Source organism: Manis pentadactyla, chromosome 4 (assembly GCF_030020395.1).
Source record: "Manis pentadactyla isolate mManPen7 chromosome 4, mManPen7.hap1, whole genome shotgun sequence".
Lineage (NCBI taxonomy): Eukaryota > Metazoa > Chordata > Mammalia > Pholidota > Manidae > Manis > Manis pentadactyla.
In genome coordinates this window covers 139,228,787-139,247,273 of record NC_080022.1, presented here as the reverse complement: position 1 = coordinate 139,247,273, position 18,487 = coordinate 139,228,787, and the positions used below count along the sequence as shown (strand labels likewise).

At 39.2% G+C, this 18,487-nt stretch overlaps 2 protein-coding genes across 2 annotated transcripts; both read right to left on the bottom strand.

Moving 5' to 3' along the window:
* Window positions 1–937: 937 nt before the first annotated feature.
* Window positions 938–1,889, bottom strand: LOC118913190 (olfactory receptor 1E5-like). The gene has a single exon (XM_036887008.2). It carries the CDS (start codon window positions 1,887–1,889, stop codon window positions 945–947), a length of 945 nt encoding a protein of 314 aa, XP_036742903.2. The 3' UTR covers window positions 938–944.
* A 10,621-nt stretch (window positions 1,890–12,510) lies between these two features.
* LOC118913184 (olfactory receptor-like protein DTMT) lies at window positions 12,511–13,452 on the bottom strand. The gene has a single exon (XM_036887005.2). It carries the CDS (start codon window positions 13,450–13,452, stop codon window positions 12,511–12,513), a length of 942 nt encoding a protein of 313 aa, XP_036742900.2.
* Between the last annotated feature and the right edge of the window lie 5,035 nt (window positions 13,453–18,487).

Genomic DNA, 18,487 nt, shown 5'->3' with positions numbered 1-18,487 from the left:
GAGAAGGGGATTGAGGAGTATTGTGATTAGGACACATGGTGTGGGGAGATCATGGGGAAAACAGTATAGCACAGAGAAGACAGGTAGTGACTCTGTGGCATCCTACTACACTTATGGACGGTGACTGCAATGGGGTATGGGGTGGGGACTCGATAATATGGGTGAATGTAGTAACCACATTGTTTTTCATGTGAAACTTTTATAAGAGTATATCAATGATATCTTAATAAAAAAAAGATCAGGGATGTGAAGTTTTCTGATAAATTCTGAAGTTTCAAGCAGTAAAGAGACATTCAACAAAGTGATTTGTTAATCAGACTTGACTTCCACCCCAACCTGACATAACCTTTAGGGTCGAGTGAGAGTTATCTTCCCAGTAAAGACAAGCTAAGCTGTGGTAGTCAAAGAGCTACACCATGCAATTTAGGGTCAGGTCAGGTTAAAAGGCAACATCGACTTAAAAATACATCAGAAGAGGAAAGGTTAAGAGACAAACGGTAGACCACTGCTTGGGAAGAGGTGAGTAAAAAAACTGTACCAATCGATGTAAAGTCCAGTTTAGCAGACATAAGAGAAATGTTTGAGTTATAGAAATCAGTGCTCATGGAAAACCGAGTATTATTTAAAGCAGAGTTTTGCTTAAAAAATAGCACATGACAAATTAGTTAACAACTGTAGATGAAAAGGTCAATTAAAATTTACAAAATAATGCTTTTTCAGGCTCACCTGGGAATAACAGAGAGGAAGACCTTGTTCATAGCTCACTGGGATCCCCTTTCTGAATTCAACTACACACACACACTTCAACTCTTTTACTTACTGGACAATTATTTAGTATGTCAATTTAACAGAAAATTTCATGATGAAAAAGTATGTGTTAATATCCAAATATTAACATCAACATATCTCTGGATAAAATTACATAAAAATCCCAAGCTTTACCATCATACACAGAAGGGAATTTTCTTTTTGAAAAAGACTCTGCCCAGGGCTCCCTTTATGTCTCTGTTCCTCAGGCTGTAGATGAAGGGGTTCAGCATGGGGGTCACCACCGTGTACATCACAGCCATGACAGTCTCCTTAATAGTAGAATTGTCAGCAGATGGGCATAAATAGAGACCAATAACTGTCCCATAAAACAGAGAAACCACAGAGACGTGGGAGCCACAGGTGGAGAAGGCCTTGTGGATGCCCCGAGCAGAAGGGACCTTGAGGATGGAGGACACAATTCGTGCATAGGACAGGATGATGAGTAGGAACGGCATGACGAGAACAAGGCCCCCCGTGATAAATATCAGCAACTCATTGACTCGAGTGTCAGAGCAGGCCAGCTTCAGCAGAGCAGACATATCACAGAAAAAGTGGGAGATAATGTTGTTTCCACAAAAATGCACTCTGGCCATGAGCAGGGTGTGTAACATGGCATGGAACGTGGTCAGCACCCAGCACAGCCCCACCAGGGACAGACAGAGCCTGGGGCTCATGATGGAGGTGTAGTGCAGGGGGAAGCAGATGGCCACATAGCGGTCATAGGCCATGGCCACGAGGAGGAAGCTCTCCAGGTCTCCAAAATACAGGAAGAAGTACATTTGGGTCAGGCAGGCAGCATAGGGAATGGATGGGACCTGCCTCTGCATGTTGTGCAGGAAAGTGGGCATCGTGACCGAGGAAAAACAGAGGTCAGAGAAGGACAAATTGCTGAGAAGCAAATACATGGGCGTGTGGAGGTTGGAGTCCAGGTAAATGAGGATGATGATGAGGAGGTTCCCCAGGACGGTGGTAACATACATGGCCAGGAACACGGCATAGAGCAGGTTGGCCTGCTCTGGCCTGATGGGCAGTCCTAGTAGGAGGAACTCTGAGATGACAGTATGATTCTCTCCTGTCATCTTTCTCTCTGTCTCCAAGATCTTTAGGAAGAAATAAAAGTGTCCATTAAAACATGAATTTAAAATGAACATGTTCCTATGGTCTACTAGATGTCCTTCAAAAATACTTTCTTATCACTGTCATCACAAACAATTACAATCTCTATAATCCAAAATTCTTGATCAGAATCTCCATGATCAAAAATCATTTATTTTCTCCACTTCTCTTTAACACGTAACAATATCCAGTCTTTTCTGAAACACGCTTATCCATTACTTTCTGAGAAATGCATTACTTTTCCTCATACCTCCCTGCCAGACTTCCTCAGTGACCATATGTAGCTCCTGTTTTGACAGTATCTTACAAGCTGATGACCCAGGCTGTTTCCCAAATAATTCCCTCTTTATACCTCCATATACACCACCAAGAAAACCTCATGAGCTCCAGCAGCTGGTTTAATATTTAGAGCTCAGATGCAGATGACTCTCGAACCTACAAAAGGCGATAGTTGCTTAATGAACATCATCCCATGGACATGTCACATGCAGTTTAGTCTCAACAGATCCCAAAAGAAACTCCTGGTCTCCCCCTGCCATTCTCCCAATTCCCTCTTCCTCTAGTTTCCCACCTCTGTGTACAACAGGTCCAGAAGCTTTAGTAAGAACCTGAGAGTTTTCCTTCACACCCTCAGTTTCTCATATCATCATGCATCTGTCAGCAGTCCAAAAGATTAATTTTTCTTCTCATTTATTCTCTCCTATCCCTACTCTCACTACCCTACACCAAAAAGGCTTCCTTCCTTGTCTGTACTATTGGAACAGCCTCTTGATTCATCTCCCTGCTCCCACAATGAATACTCCTCCTTCACTATCCTTCATTCACACCGCAGCACTCTAAGGTGATCATCATTCTCACCAAAGTCTTTGTGAGTTCTCATTGCTCTTAAGTACAGGCAACATTCCTTTCAGGACTCAAAAGGCTTCATGACCTGACCCTTGCCAGCCTCCACAGCTCACCTGGTGCCCAGTGGCACTCACATTGCCCTCTGCAGCAATGCTGGACAAGAGGCATCATTTCTTGCCTCCAACCTTTCCAGCCACTCTTCCCTCTGCCCAGCATCTTCCTCTCTCTGCTTCCTCTTCACCTACATGTTCTTCAGCTGCAGAACATGTCACTGACTCAGCTAATCCTGCCCTGTGTCCCCAGACCAGGGGAGAACCTGCTGCTATGCTTCCACAGCATCCTGGGCTTGTCGCTGTAGCTCCCAGTTCCCAGGGGATTAATGTGTTTGTAGCCATCTTCCCACAAAATTGTCAGCTCCATGCAGGGAAGGCTTTGTCTGCTTTCATGACTGCAGCAGAGCCAGCGCCTGGCACAGGGCCTGCTTGTAGCCCATGCATCATAAATAGTTTTTAGCTGTGCTTCAGGGTGAGACATGCATTCCTACCACTTTCAAGGCAACAAAACTGTTTTAAGTTAGAGTCACTATTCCTACTAAATCTTCTCAGAACAAGAACACTAACCTCAATGATTTGGCAGTTTGACACTTTAACTCAACAATTTGACACTTTTTAACAGAATTAATTGGTATTTTGTACTCATGGGAAATGTTAGGGTATCTCAGACTCTACTCTTTTCACTGATATAGATGATACAGATAATACACATAGCTACATATGTAGATGGATATGGGCATTGTAGACCTCCTAGGGTCCCACCTCTCTGGAGAACACTCACTGATATACTTTAGGGTGACCAAAAACACCAGAGAAGCAATAAGAGATGTGAGAAGCTCCTTCCTTAAAGAAACAACTAAGTCCAGGGGCTGAGATGTTCGTATCTTGTTCAGTTTCATCCAACCACATTTAGTGGTTGCATGTATGCACTGGCATTACAGTGGGAAGATCTTTGGAAAATCATATACCTGGTTTCTCAGAATTTTGCTTCCCTGGTAAATGACTGGGACCCACCATTTGTCAAGACCAAGACAAGGGACCCCAAGCTGGAGACAGCACTTGCAGATACTACCACCTACAAACAAAGAGCCTCTCATCTTCTCTAACTGTGAAGTCACTAGTTCTCAGCCTGAAATGCACATAAAAATCACCACCACAGGGCTTCTGAAATTAATGTACATGCACATCACCTGGGAGTCCTGTACAAAACTGATTCTGATTCAGTACTCCAGCCCACTTTTAACTAGCACCCTGTGACTCCAATGTTGACATCCATAGGCTACACAATGAATGCAAAGACATATGATGCTTTTAAAAATTAAGATAAATGGGCCGCCTCAGATAAATTCAATCAGTCTGAAAAGAGTCATTAGCAAAGATTTCTAAAGCTCCCAGGTGAGTCCAAATCAAACAAGGACACAGATTATTACATTAAGCCTACCTCAAGAGCTCTCAGTACACAATCTTATTGGAATACATGACACAGAAAGTGGTATTTAAGAATGCTATCATTAATGAAAATATTATAATCAGTGAGCATTAAGTTAAATATTTCCAGAATGGGGGGAAGTCTTGGGAAGCAGAGAGGTGGACAACAGGAAGCTTATCATACCTGAAATACTATTCTGCAGAGCTCCACACAACCTGGGAAATTAACACTCTGAGGTTGGAAGGACCCTAAGGGACCAGCTCATTCACCCTCTGCCCAGCTCACCCAGCATGTCTGAGGGGGACTCCAGGACCTGGACCCAAGGCCCTGATCCCCTTTATTCACTAAGGCATGTGAACTAGCAGCCTCTGTAGTCATCGCCTGTGTCTGCTTCATTCCCCCTCATGTCTCCCATTCCACAACATCCCCAGGCCTGAGGGGCCCTATCACTCAGGATCCAGATCCCAGAGGAACTCGTTAAAGGCAAAGTAATTACCCAGGACGTCCGCAGGACAAACACCCCAGAGTCCTGGAGCAGCGGGTGATTACACTCACCGATCACACTCCGCTATACTTTCAGGGAAGTGGGGGATGGACAGAGCTCATGGATGGATGCTTAATCACTGCCTGTTTAGAGAACGGACAGTAGTCCTGTGGGGCTGTAGCCTATATTTGTCAAGGTGAAGGAAGATGGTTGGAGAAACCATAAACACAAGAAGGGACTAGGCTCTGAATACCCTAAGATATCATAAGAGTCTAGGAGGCTTCATCCATGGGAAAAAAGAAGCCACAAGTGGTCTTTGACCAGAGTACCACCATGAAAGATACCTATGTGGAAATATTCTCAGGGTGGCAGAATTCTCACTACCATCCAATTCCCTTAAGTGTATCCAGAGGAGAGAGAAACCTGCAGTTAACAAAGGATTGGACTTCTATTAATCAACAAAATGCAGATATATGGAAAAAACTGGGATAAGAGAAAGACAAATTATCCCAGACAACATTTAATTCTTCCCCAGGCCACGGTAGAAAATGAAATCCAGATCTGCATCCCACTGAGGTGTGTTTAGCTCTGTACCTCTGTCAGAAAAAACCTTAACAGCACCCTGCCACCTCCATCATCTCTACTACTTTCCATATGTGCCAGATTTCCTTCTAGTTTCCAGTTCTTTCTTACCCTTCAATTGACTACAAGGCCATAGCTGACACTGAGAGCTCCTTTTTTCACTATACATTCCATGTTCTCCTTGGCAATCATCTCGGATGGATGGAGGATGTTACAGGATGCATTCTCAGTACTCATATAAATATTCAGGTAGCTGATCCATGTTGAATGAATGGTTACATCAAGTGTGAATACTGAGGGGTTTTTTTTGCATATGGAAATCCAATTTTTCAGCACCATTACTTGAAAAGCCAATTTTTCAGTGAATTATCTTTGTCTAAAATCAATTGACAATGCATGAGTGTTTGTTTTCTTGACTCACTGCAATTCTATATTCTCTATACTGATAAATATTTCTATCTTTTCTCTAGTATCACACTTTGATTAACAGTAAGTCAGGAAACAGAAAATATGAGTCCTCTTACTTAGATTTCTTTTCCAAAATGAATTTATTTAAGTCTTTGCCATTATATACAAATTTTATAATCAGATAGTCAATTTGTATCCCAAAGAAAATTCTTGTTGTATTTTGATTGGAATTGTGTTGAATCTCCACATCGGTTTTGAAAGAGTTAACATCTGAACAAGTCTTCCAGTCCATGAATATGTTGTATCTTATCCATTTCTTTAGGTCCCATGATTTCTTCAATCATTGTTTTGTGTTGGTCAGGACATAGATCACACATATATTTTGTCACATTTATACCTGAGTATTTAATAGCTTGTGCTATTGTAAATGGTACCTTAAAGGGTTTTTCTACTTTCTGCATGTTCACTGCTAGATGATATAAAAATAATTTTAATGTATTAACTTTATGCTGATATACAGAAATACAACTATTTAATAGACTGAACTTGTATCTATGATCTCCATAAACTCACTTACTAAATCTAAATTACTTTTTATGCTCTTTGGGGTTTTCTACATAGACAATAATGTTGTACATGAATAGTGATAGATTAATATCTTACTTTCCATTCTGTACACTTATTTATTTTTCCTGCCTTGTTGAACTGCACACGACTTCCAGCACAAGGGTGAATAAGAGTGTGGAGAGCAGACAAGTTTATGTTATTCCTGATCTTAGGGAGATAGGATTCAATCCTTCACCAATAAGTATGATTTACAGTTTTTAGATGTTGTTCTTCCATCAAGTGAGGAAGTTTCTTTCTAATCCCAGTTTACTGAGATCTTTAATCACAAATTGGTTAAATTAATGGTGAATTTTTTGCCAGTGGCTTTTTCTGCACCACTGAGATTTTCTTTCTTGTTTTTAATTAAATCTTTTTTTTAGGAGTAGAGGGCAACTTGGTAGGAATCTAACAACACACATATCCACATAACTATAGTTTGCAGTATGGATTTAAATACAGGGGACCTTTGAGGTTTTGCAATATGGTGGGGGGGATTTTTTTTCCTATAGTTTGTTAAAATGATCATTTAAATTTATTGGTTTTGAATGTTAAAATAGCATTTCATTCATCCCAGTTGATAGTGATGTTTTGCTCTTTTCATAGTTTTAGATAATTTTCAATTATTAGATTCTATTTGTTTGTATTTTTGAGGGTGTCATTGTATATGTCCATAAAGGGCATTGGTCTATAGTCTTCTTGTAATATCTTTAATTGGTCATGGTATCAGGGCCTCATAAAATGAGCTGGGAAGCATTTCCTCCTCTTCTACATGGACAGAATGAGTTACATAGAATTATTATTATATCTCACATAAGTGCCTTATATACTTAACCAATAAAGCCATCTAGTTCTGGAATTTTCTGTCGGACGGTTTTATCACTTTAATAGAAATTCTATTTCATTTTCTTCCTATTCTATTTCTCTAATAGAAATTATATTCAGGTTATCTAGCTTTCTAAGTAGTGTCTTTCAATAAATGTATCCATTTCATAAGTGGTAGCAGTTTGGGGCATAGAATTGTTCATAGCATTCTATTATTATCCTTTCCATGCCTCTAAAGGTCTATAGGAATAACTCTTATTTCTTTCTGATATTTGGATTTTTTGTTTTTTCTCTTTTTTGTCTTGTCACTCATTCTGACTAAAACTTTATTTTATTTAGTTTTTCAAAGAACTGCCTTTTGATTTTGATAATTTCTGTTTCACTTCTCCATATACAATATCATTGACTTTTGCTCCTTTGTTATTTTCTCTCTCTTGTTTGAATTGTTCTTTTCCTATGTCCTTAAAATGAAAGTTTAGGTCATTGACTTGAGACCTCCTTTCTTTTGCAATATAAGCATTTAATGCTACAAAATTTCCTTTAAGCAGTAAGTTAGCTGCATCCTAATTTTGATGTTGTATCCTTTCATTTTAATGTAAAATAATTTCTAATTTTCCTTGTGCTGTCCTATTTAACCTACAGGCTTTTCAGAAATGTGTTGCTTACTTTCCAAATATTCGGGATGGCTATTGCATACCAAATATGAAAATCATTTCCAAGCACACTGCTGATCTAAATGTGAAAGAATTCCATAATTGAATAGAACAATAAATCTTCTAAAAGATAACATAAAATATCATCAGGACTTTGGAGAAATGAAAGATTTCATAATAAAATAATTAAAACCAGAAGCTATAAGGAAAAAGATTGCTAAAATTGATGGCTACATTAATAAAATACTTTAAAATTTGGTCATCAAAAGATACCATTAAGAGTAAAAAGTTAAGTCACAAATTGAAAGAAAATACTTGCAACACATATAACATACAGACTGTTCTAGAATAGTTGAAAAATTATTGTGGCCAGAATAGGTAAATAGCTCCTATAAATCAACACAAAATAAAATAAATTTTAATAGAAAAAAACAAAAAAAGAGGCTTGAACAGACATTTTACAAAGATTTCACAATGACCACTAAACATAGAAAACAATGCTCAACCTAATTAGATACCAGGAAAGCACAGAAAATGAGATACATTAAATACACACAAGAATTACTAAAATCAAAAAAGACTGTTAACATAGTGTTGATAAAATGTGCAGAAACTAGAATTCTCACCCTGCTTGTAGGTGTATAATTTGATATGATTGCTTTGGTAATACCTACTATATTAGAACAGAGGTATATACTCTATGACCCAGCAATTTTACCCTTAGGTATTGACCCAAGAGAAATATATACATATATGCAAGAAAAGACACATACAAAAACATTCCTAGTAGCATTTATTTATGATAGCTACTTAGAATTCAAAAGGAACATACTACCAATACATACAACAATATGGATGAATCTCAAACATTATGCTAAGCAAGACTACAGAAATAGAAAGGAGTATATATTATATGATCCTGATTTATATTCAAAATCAGGCAGTCTAATCTATACCAATAGAAATCAGATCTATAAATGACTGAGAGAATGGATGATTGATTGCAAGGGAACTGTGGGGTGGAAGAAATATTCTAGATTTGGATTGGAATTGAGGTTACCTGAGTGCTTGTCAAATCCATTTGACTACACACTTAAAAGGGACCATTTTATTGTACATAAATTATATTTCAAAAATGTGTTTCAAAATACATGAGGTTGAGAGCAAGTAAAGTTATCAGGGACTAAGAGAGCCATTGTATAATGGTACCTTTGGAAACAGGTCAGGGACAAGAACAAATTAAATATAAAGAAGGCAGAAGAAAATAAATAATACAAATTAGAGAAAAAAATGAAACTGAAAGTAGGAAATCAATGGAGAAAATCAGTTAAATAAAGCCTGATTCACTGAAGAGTTCAAAAAAATCAAGAAGCCTCTAGCCAAGGTAACTGAGAAAAACAGACAGAGAAAACAACTTATTAATGTCAGAAATTAAAGAGGAGGCATCCTATAAACATTAAAAGGATAATGAGATACTATAACAACTCTGTGCCATAAGTTTCATAAACTAGATGAAATGGACTGATTTCTTAAATAGCAAAATCTGCCAAAACTCACATGAGAAGACATAGACAATTTCAGTAAGTCTATGTATTTTAAAATATGAATCAGTAGTTGATAAACTAACAATACAGAAAGTATGAGGCCCAGATGGCTTCACTGGTGAATTGTAACAAATATTTATATAAGAAATTATACCAATTCTCAACTTTAAGGACACACAAAGGCTCAATTCATGGGAAGAGTAAAATATTTCACTCAAATGGAAACCAAAAGAACAGGAAAAACTACATGTATGTTACATTAAAGAGACGTTAAACCAAAAACTGTAACAGTAGACAAATGGGTCATCATGTAATGATAAAGGGGTCAATTCATCAAGGAGATATGGCAGTCATAAATATATATGCATCAAATATCAGAGCACCTAAATATATTAAGCAAATACTAAAAGATCTGAAGGAAGAAATAGACAATATAATTGATCATAGTAGGAGTTTTCCATGCCCATTTTCAACTATGGATGGTTCATCTTGACAGAAGATCAACAAAGAAACACTGCATCTAACTATCCTTACACCAAATGGACCAAACAGACATGTGCACAATATTCCATTCAACAGTAGCAAAATGCACATTCTAAGTGAACACAGAACATTCTCCCAGACAGATCATATGACAAAAAAGAAAACAAGCTTTAGCAAATTAGGAAGGCTGCAACTATGCCAAGTATCATCTCTGACCACAATGATGTGAAACTAGAAATCACTAACAGGGGAAAGCTGGAAAATTCACAAACATACAGAAATCTAACAACGCACTCCTGAACAAGCAATGGGTCAAAGAACAAATCAAAAGGGAAATCAAAAAATATCTTGAAACAAACAAACATGGGAACACACAGAGGAAAGCCTAAAGGGATGCTGCAAAAGCAGTTCTAAGAGACAAGTTTATAGCAATAAACACCTTCTGAAGAAATAAAAAGTTCTCAAATAAAGAACCTAAGTTTACTCCTCAAGGAATAAGAAAAGAAGAAAAAACTAAATTCAAAGTTAGCACAAGGATGAGAGCACAAATAACTGAGATGGAAAGAACAGAAAAACAACATAAAAGATCAACAAAACTAAGAGCTACTTCTTTAAACAGATAAACAAAATGGCCAAACCTTCAGTCAGACTAGGAAAACAAGACAGAAGACTCAAATAAATACAATCAGAAATGAGTGCAAAGTAATTACAACTGATACCAGAGAAATAGATAGGATAATAAAAGGCTACTAGGGACAATTACATGACAAAAGTTGGGTAACCTAGAGGAAATGGATGAATTCCTACAAACATACAATGTACCAAGACTGAGTCATAAAAATTAGAAACACCTAAACAAATAAATAAAGAAAAAGGAGAATGAATCAGCAATCTAAAACCTCCCAACAATGAAAAATACCAGGAACATATGGTTTCACTGGTGAATCCTAAAACACACGTAAAGGAGAATTCATGCCAAACTTTCTCAACCTCTTCCAAAAGGTTGAAAAGCAGGGAGCACCATCAAACTCATTTTACAAGGCCAGAATCACCCAGACTCAAGTGAGATAAGAGCACTATAAGAAAATAAATCACAGACCAGTATATCTGATGAATATAGATGTAGAATTCTTAACAAAATATTACCAAACCAAATTCAACAGCATATTAAAAGAGAATCATACAACATGATCAAGCAGGAATGATCCCTGGGTCATTATTCTTTCTTATGTTACTTCGAACTAAAATTTTTGCATAGCAAAACAAATACCCAAGAGAGAAAAAAGGCATCCTAGAGCATGGCAAAAAATATTTACAAGCCATCATTCTAACATGGGGTTAATGCCCAAAGTATATAAGAATCTCCTACAACTCAAAAGCAGAAAACGAATAACCTCATTAGAAAATGGGCAAAGGACTTGAACAGTCATTTCTCCAAAGAACACATACAAATGGCCACTGAGAATATGAAAAGGTGCTCAAATCACTAATCATCAGGAAAATGCAGATTGGAGCCACAGTGAGATATCACCTCATGCTTGTAAAGATGGATATTACTTTAAAAAAGAAAAAAAAACAAGTATTAGAGAGGATGTGGAAAAACTGAAACCATTATACACTGTTGGCTAATATATTCAAAGGAAATGAAATCAGGATTTCAAAGAGCTATCTGAAGCCCCATGTTCACTGCAGCATTATTCACAATAGCCAAGGTGTTGAAACAACTCAAGTATCCATCAACACATGAATGGATAAAGAACACGTGGTATATACATACAGTGGAATAGAAATGTATTGAATGATATGCAACCTGAAGAAGTTAATCCTGCCATTTGCAACAACATGGCTGAACCTACAGAACATTATGCTAAGTGAAATAGCCCAGTTACAGAAGGACAGATATGCATGAGCCACATACATGAGATGTCTAAAGTAATTAAATCCACACCAGGAGAGAAAAAATCGGTAATTGTAAGGGTGCAGAGTGAGTGGAAAATGGAGAACTGATTCCAATGAGACAAAGTTTCTGTTACGTAAGATGAGCAAGTTCTAAAGATCTGTTGTAAGCAGAGCACCAAAAATTAACAATATGATCACGTAAACTACTGTAGCAGAGGAAATAAAAAATTTGCTTTAGGCTCATGGTGGGTCGAAAAGACAATGTACACATTAAAATTAATGAAATACATCAGAGGAGTAAAGGTTAAAAGGCAAAATGTTGTGAATGATCACCCAAAAATAGGAGAGTAAAGAATTCATGGTCAACAAAGAAAAATCCTATTTAGCACACATAGGAAAGTGAGATGTTGCAGTTCAGTCAAAACTGACCTGGGAAGACAGAGTATTAAAGGAGAGATTTTTTACAACCATAAAACATGATAAAATAGTTGTTTAACAATTGGAGATGTAAACATCAATTAAAAGATACAAAATTATGCTTCTTCAGCCTCACCTGAGAATAACGGAGAGGAAGATCTTTCTAGTAGATCACTGAGATTCCCATTCTGAATTCAACTACACATGCACACATTAACTCTTTTATTTATTGGACAATTATTCAGTATGTCATTTTAACAAAAAGTTTCATGGTGAAAAAAGGAAGTGAGTTAATATCTAAATATTTTTATCAATATATATACTTGATAAAATCACATAAAATTACCAAGCTTTACCATCATATACAGAAGGGAATTTTCTTTTTGAAAAAGACTCTGCCCAGGGCTCCCTTTATGTCTCTGTTCCTCAGGCTGTAGATGAAGGGGTTCATCATGGGGGTCACCACAGTGTACACCACAAACATGACAGTCTCTTTAACAAAATTGTCATCAGATGGGCATAAATTGACACCAATAACTGTCCCATAAAACAGTGACACCACAGAGATGTGGGAGCCACAGGTGGAGAAGGCCTTGTGGATGCCCCGAGCAGAAGGAACCTTGAGGATGGAGGACACAATTCGTGCATAGGACAGGATGATGAGTAGGAACGGCATGACGAGAACAAGGCCCCCTGTGATAAATAACACCAGCTCATTGACTAGAGTGTCAGAGCAGGCCAGCTTCAGCAGAGCAGACAGCTCACAGAAAAAGTGGGGGATCACCTTGTTTTCACAAAAATGCACTCTGGCCATGAGCAGGGTGTGTAACATGGCGTGGAACGTGGTCAGCACCCAGCACAGCCCCACCAGGGACAGACAGAGCCTGGGGCTCATGATGGAGGTGTAGTGCAGGGGGAAGCAGATGGCCACATAGCGGTCATAGGCCATGGCCACGAGGAGGAAGCTCTCCAGGTCTCCAAAATACAGGAAGAAGTACATTTGGGTCAGGCAGGCAGCATAGGGAATGGATGGGACCTGCCTCTGCATGTTGTGCAGGAAAGTGGGCATAGTGACCGAGGAAAAACAGAGGTCAGAGAAGGACAAATTGCTGAGAAGCAAATACATGGGCGTGTGGAGGTGGGAGTCCAGGCGGATGAGGATGATGATGAGGAGGTTTCCCAGGACGGTGGTAACATAAATGGCCAGGAACAGGGCATAGAGCAGGTCCTGCATCCCTGGCCTAATGGGCAGTTCCAGCAGGAGGAACTCTGAGATGACAGTATGATTCTCTCCAGTCATGCTCTGTCTCCAGTATCTTTAGAAAGAAATAAAAGTCTCCATTAAAACTAGAATTTAAAATGAACATGTTCCTATGATACGTGGTCTGTTACATGTCCAGTAAAAATACTTCCATATCACTGTCATCACAATAATTACAATCTCTATAATCCAAAATTCTTAATCAGAATCTCTATGATCAGAAATCATTTACTTTCTCCACTTCTCTTTAACACGTAACAATATCCAGTCTTTTCTGAAACACTCTTATCCATTATTTTCTGAGAAATGTGTTACTTTTCCTCATACCTTCCTGCCAGACTTCCTCAGTGACCATATGTAGCCTCTGTTTTGTCAATTTCTTACAAGCTGATGACCCAGGGCTGTCTCCCAAACACTGCCCTCTTTATACCTCCATATATAACACCAAGAAAACCTCAGATGTTCCATAAGATTGCATTACCATTTAGAGCTCAGTTGCAGATGACTAACATACAAATGATACTCAATTGCTTAATGTTTACCTTCCGTGGACATATCACATGTATTTTAGGCTCAACAGGTCCCAAAAGAAACTTCTAGTCTCACTCTGCCCCTCTTCCAACACCCTCTTCCTTTAGTTTCCCACCATGTCATACAAAGAGTCCAGGAGCTTCAGTCAGAACCTGAGAGTTTTCCTTCACTGCCTCTGTCCTCTCATCACCACCATGCATCTGTCAACTCCAAAAGTTTAATTCTCCTTCTCAGTCATTCACTCCTATCTCACTTCTCATTACCCTGGACTAGGAAGACATCATGCTTTTTCTGTACTATTGCAGTAGCCTCTTAATTCATCTCCCTGCTTCAGTGATGAATACCCTCCTTCAGTATCTTTCATTCACACTGTGGCACTCTCAGGTGATCATCATTTTTCCCTGAAGTCTTCATGGATTCTCATTGCTCATAAGTACAGGCAACATTCCTTACAGGGCACAAAATGCTTCATGACCTGACCCTTGCCGGCCTCCGCAGCTCACCTGGCGCCAGAGGCACTCACATTGCCCTCTGCAGCAATGCTGGACAAGAGGCACCATTTCTTGGCTCCAGCTTTTTCCACCTGCTCTTGCCCCTGCCCAGCATCTTCCTCCCTCTGCTCCCTCTTCACATGCTTTTCCCTACTTTACCTTCAGCTTCAGAATATGTCACTGACTCAGCTAAACCTTCGCTGTCTCCCCAGACCAGGAGAGAACCTGCTGCTATGCCTCCACAGCATCCTAGGCTTGTTGCTATATAGCACCCAGTTCCCAGGGGACTATGTGCTTGTAGCTGTCTTCCTCCCAGACTGTAAGCTCCATACAGGGAAGGCCATGTCTGCCTCCATGACTGCAGCAGAGCCAGCTCCTAGCACAATGCCTGCATGTAGCCGACATGTCATAAACATTTATTGGCAATGGTTCAGGCTGAAACATGCAATCCTTCCACTCTCAAAGCAACAAAACTCTTTTAAGTTAGAATCACTACTCCTACCAAATCTTCTAGGAACAAGAACACTACCATCAACCATTTGGCACTGAATTTTACACTGTTTTAGAGAATTAATCAGTAATTTTGCACTCATGCAAAATGTTAGGATACCACAGACACTACACTTTTCACTGAAATACATGATACAGATAATACATATAGCTATGTATATAGGTGGATATGAGCAGTGTTGATAACCTCCTAGGGTCTTGTTTCTCTGGATAACACTTGCTGACATACCTCAGGGTGACAAAAAAGAGAAACAGCAGAGGAGAAGAAGTAAGAGAGGTGAGAAGCTCCTTACTTAAAGACACAACCACGTCCAGCATCTGAAATTTTCATACCTGGTGATGTTTCATCCAACCACATTGAGGGTTTTTTCACTTACACATGATGCACTGGCATTACAGTGGGAAGAAAGATCTCTCTGGAAAATCATACACTTAGTTTCTCAGAATTTTGCTTCCCTGGTAAATGACAGGGATCCACCAGTAGTGTCAAGAATATGACAAGGGACCCAGAACTGGAGACAGCACTTGCAGATACTACCACCAACATACAAAGAGCCCCTTCATCTCCAACTGTTAAGTCAGTCGTTCTCAGCCTGGACTGCATGCAAGAATCACCCCACATTGCTTCTAAAATTACTATCGATAGAAATCACTTGGTAGTCCTGTCAAACACTGATTCTGACTCAGTAAGCCAGTCCATTTTTATTAGCACCTCAGTGACTCCAGTGTTGAGTTCCAGGGACTACATAGTGATATCAAGGAAATATGCCACTTTTCAAAATAAAGAAAATTGGGGCCCCTCTGATTAACTTAATCACAATCTAAGAAGCAGCCTGTACAAAGATTTCTAAAGTTCCAAGGTGAGTCCAAATCAACAAGGACTCAGATTATTACATTAAGCCTACCTCAAGAGCTCTCAGTACACAATCTTATTGGAATACATGACATGTGTTATTTAAGAATGAAGTCATTAATGAAAATATTATAATCAGTGAGCATTAAGTTAAATATTTCCAGAATGGGGGAAAGTCTTGGGAAGCAGAGAGGTGGACAACAGGAAGCTTATCATACCTGAAATACTATCCTGCAGAGCTCCACACAACCTGGGAAACTAACACTCTGAGGTTGGAAGGACCCTAAGGGACCAGCCCATTCACCCTCTGCCCAGCTTACCCAGCATGTCTGAGGGGGACTCCAGGACCCAGACCCAAGGCCCTGATCCCCTTTATTCACTAAGGCATGTGAACTAGCAGCCTCTGTAGTCATCGCCTGTGTCTGCTTCATTCCCCCTCATGTCTCCCATTCCACAACATCCCCAGGCCTGAGGGGCCCTATCACTCAAGATCCAGATCCCGGAGGAACTCGTTAAAGGCAAAGTAATTACCCAGGACGTCCGCAGGACAAACACCCCAGAGTCCTGGAGCAGCGGGTGATTACACTCACCGATCACACTCCGCTATACTTTCAGGGAAGTGGGGGATGGACAGAGCTCATGGATGGATGCTTAATCACTGCCTGTTTAGAGAACGGACAGTAGTCCTGTGGGGCTGTAGCCTATATTTGTCAAGGTGAAGGAAGATGGTTGGAGAAACCATAAACACAAGAAGGGACTAGGCTCTGAATACCCTAAGATATCATAAGAGTCTAGGAGGCTTCATCCATGGGAAAAAAGAAGCCACAAGTGGTCTTTGACCAGAGTACCACCATGAAAGATACCTATGTGGAAATATTCTCAGGGTGGCAGAATTCTCACTACCATCCAATTCCCTTAAGTGTATCCAAAGGAGAGAGAAACCTGCAGTTAACAAAGGATTGGACTTCTATTAATCAACAAAATGCAGATATATGGAAAAAACTGGAATAAGAGAAAGATAAATTATCCCAGACAACATTTTATTCTTCCCCAGGCCACAGTAGAAAATCAAACTCAGATCTGCATCCCACTGAGGTGTGTTTAGCTCTGTACCCCTGTCAGAAAAAACCTTAACTGCACCCTGCCACCTCCATCATCTCTATTATTTTCCATTTGTGCCAGACTACTTCCTAGTTTCCAGTTCTTTCTTACCTGTCAATTGAGCACAAGGCCATAGCTGACATTGAGAGCTACTTGCTTCACTCCACATTCGATGTTCTCCTTGGCAATCATCTCCACTGGATGGAGGTCTTTGCATAGTGGCGTAAGGCAGCCTTCATTCCTAGGGTATATGCATCCTCACTGGTCTTCCCTTTATTAGGTTGGTACAGTTTCATTAACATTTATTATTGGACATGGAAATAGTACATGGCACCCAACGAACTCCCCAGAATTTTGGTCATGGTTCTCTCTACTCCAGTTGTGTAGAATAAACCACATTTCCCCTGATAATCAATATCACCACCCCAAGCACAATGGCAACCCTGCTCTTTGTATATGGGTTCACATAAGAACCACAAAGTATCCAGGTGTTAGTCTCACCTTCCAATTCAATGGCACAGTGTTAGATCCTCTGGTGAAGCACTCCTGCCTTGAGACATACCGGAGACACTTCTTAAGCCACATCTCTTATTCCAGCCACAGCTGTAGTAACCAGATGTGTGCTGACCTCAACAAGCTTTATCACCTCAAATCAGCTCCACGTGCTCACTGCTTCCTTCTCTGGGACTTCTGACTCCATGAAACAGGATGCCACAGGATGAATTCTCAGTACTCATACAAATATTTAGGTATATCATACATGTTGGGTAAACTGCTGTATAAGGTATGAGTATTGATTGTGGTTCAGAGTTTTTTTGAAAAATTGGAAATGCAGTTTTTCAGCATCATTACTTGAAAAGCCAATTTTCCACTGAATTATCTTTGTGAAAAAATCAATTGATAATACATGAGTGCATGTATTTCTGCACCCTAAATGCTATTTCATACTCTCTATACTGATCAGCATTTCTATCTTTTCTCTAATATCACACTTTGATTAAATAAATTTAATAGTAAGTCGGGAAACAGAAACTATGAGAACTCATTTTCTTTTGGAATTGAATTGTTTTTTTAAGTTTGTTTGCCTTTACATACAAATTCTACAAGAAGATTGTCAATTTGTACACAAAAAGAAACGCTTTTGGAATTTTGATTGGAATTGTGTTCAATCTCTGGATAACTTTTAAAAGAGTGAACATGTGAACAAAAATGAGACTTTCAATCCATGAATATGCTATATCTATCCATTTGTTTACATTTCATGATTTCTTCAATCATTGTTTTGTGGTGTTCAGGACATAGATCTTGCATATATATTTTTATTAAGCTATCATTGATATCGATATAGAATCTTATAAAGGTTTCACATGAGCAACACTGTTGTTATTAAATTCACCCATATTATCAAATCCCCCACACATACCCCATTACAGTCACTGTCCATCAGCGTAGTAAGATGCTGTAGAGTTAATACTTCTCTTCTCTTGCTATACTGCCTTCCCCATGAGCCCCCTACCTTAAGTGTGCAAATCATAATGCCCCTTAATCCCCTTCTCCCTCCCTCCACACCCACCCTTCCCACTCCCTT

Excerpts from the sequence above, each read along its gene's own strand:
- LOC118913190 (XM_036887008.2), bottom strand. The coding sequence starts at position 1,889 with ATGACAGGAGAGAATCATACTGTCATCTCAGAGTTCCTCCTACTAGGA.
- LOC118913184 (XM_036887005.2), bottom strand. The coding sequence starts at position 13,452 with ATGACTGGAGAGAATCATACTGTCATCTCAGAGTTCCTCCTGCTGGAA.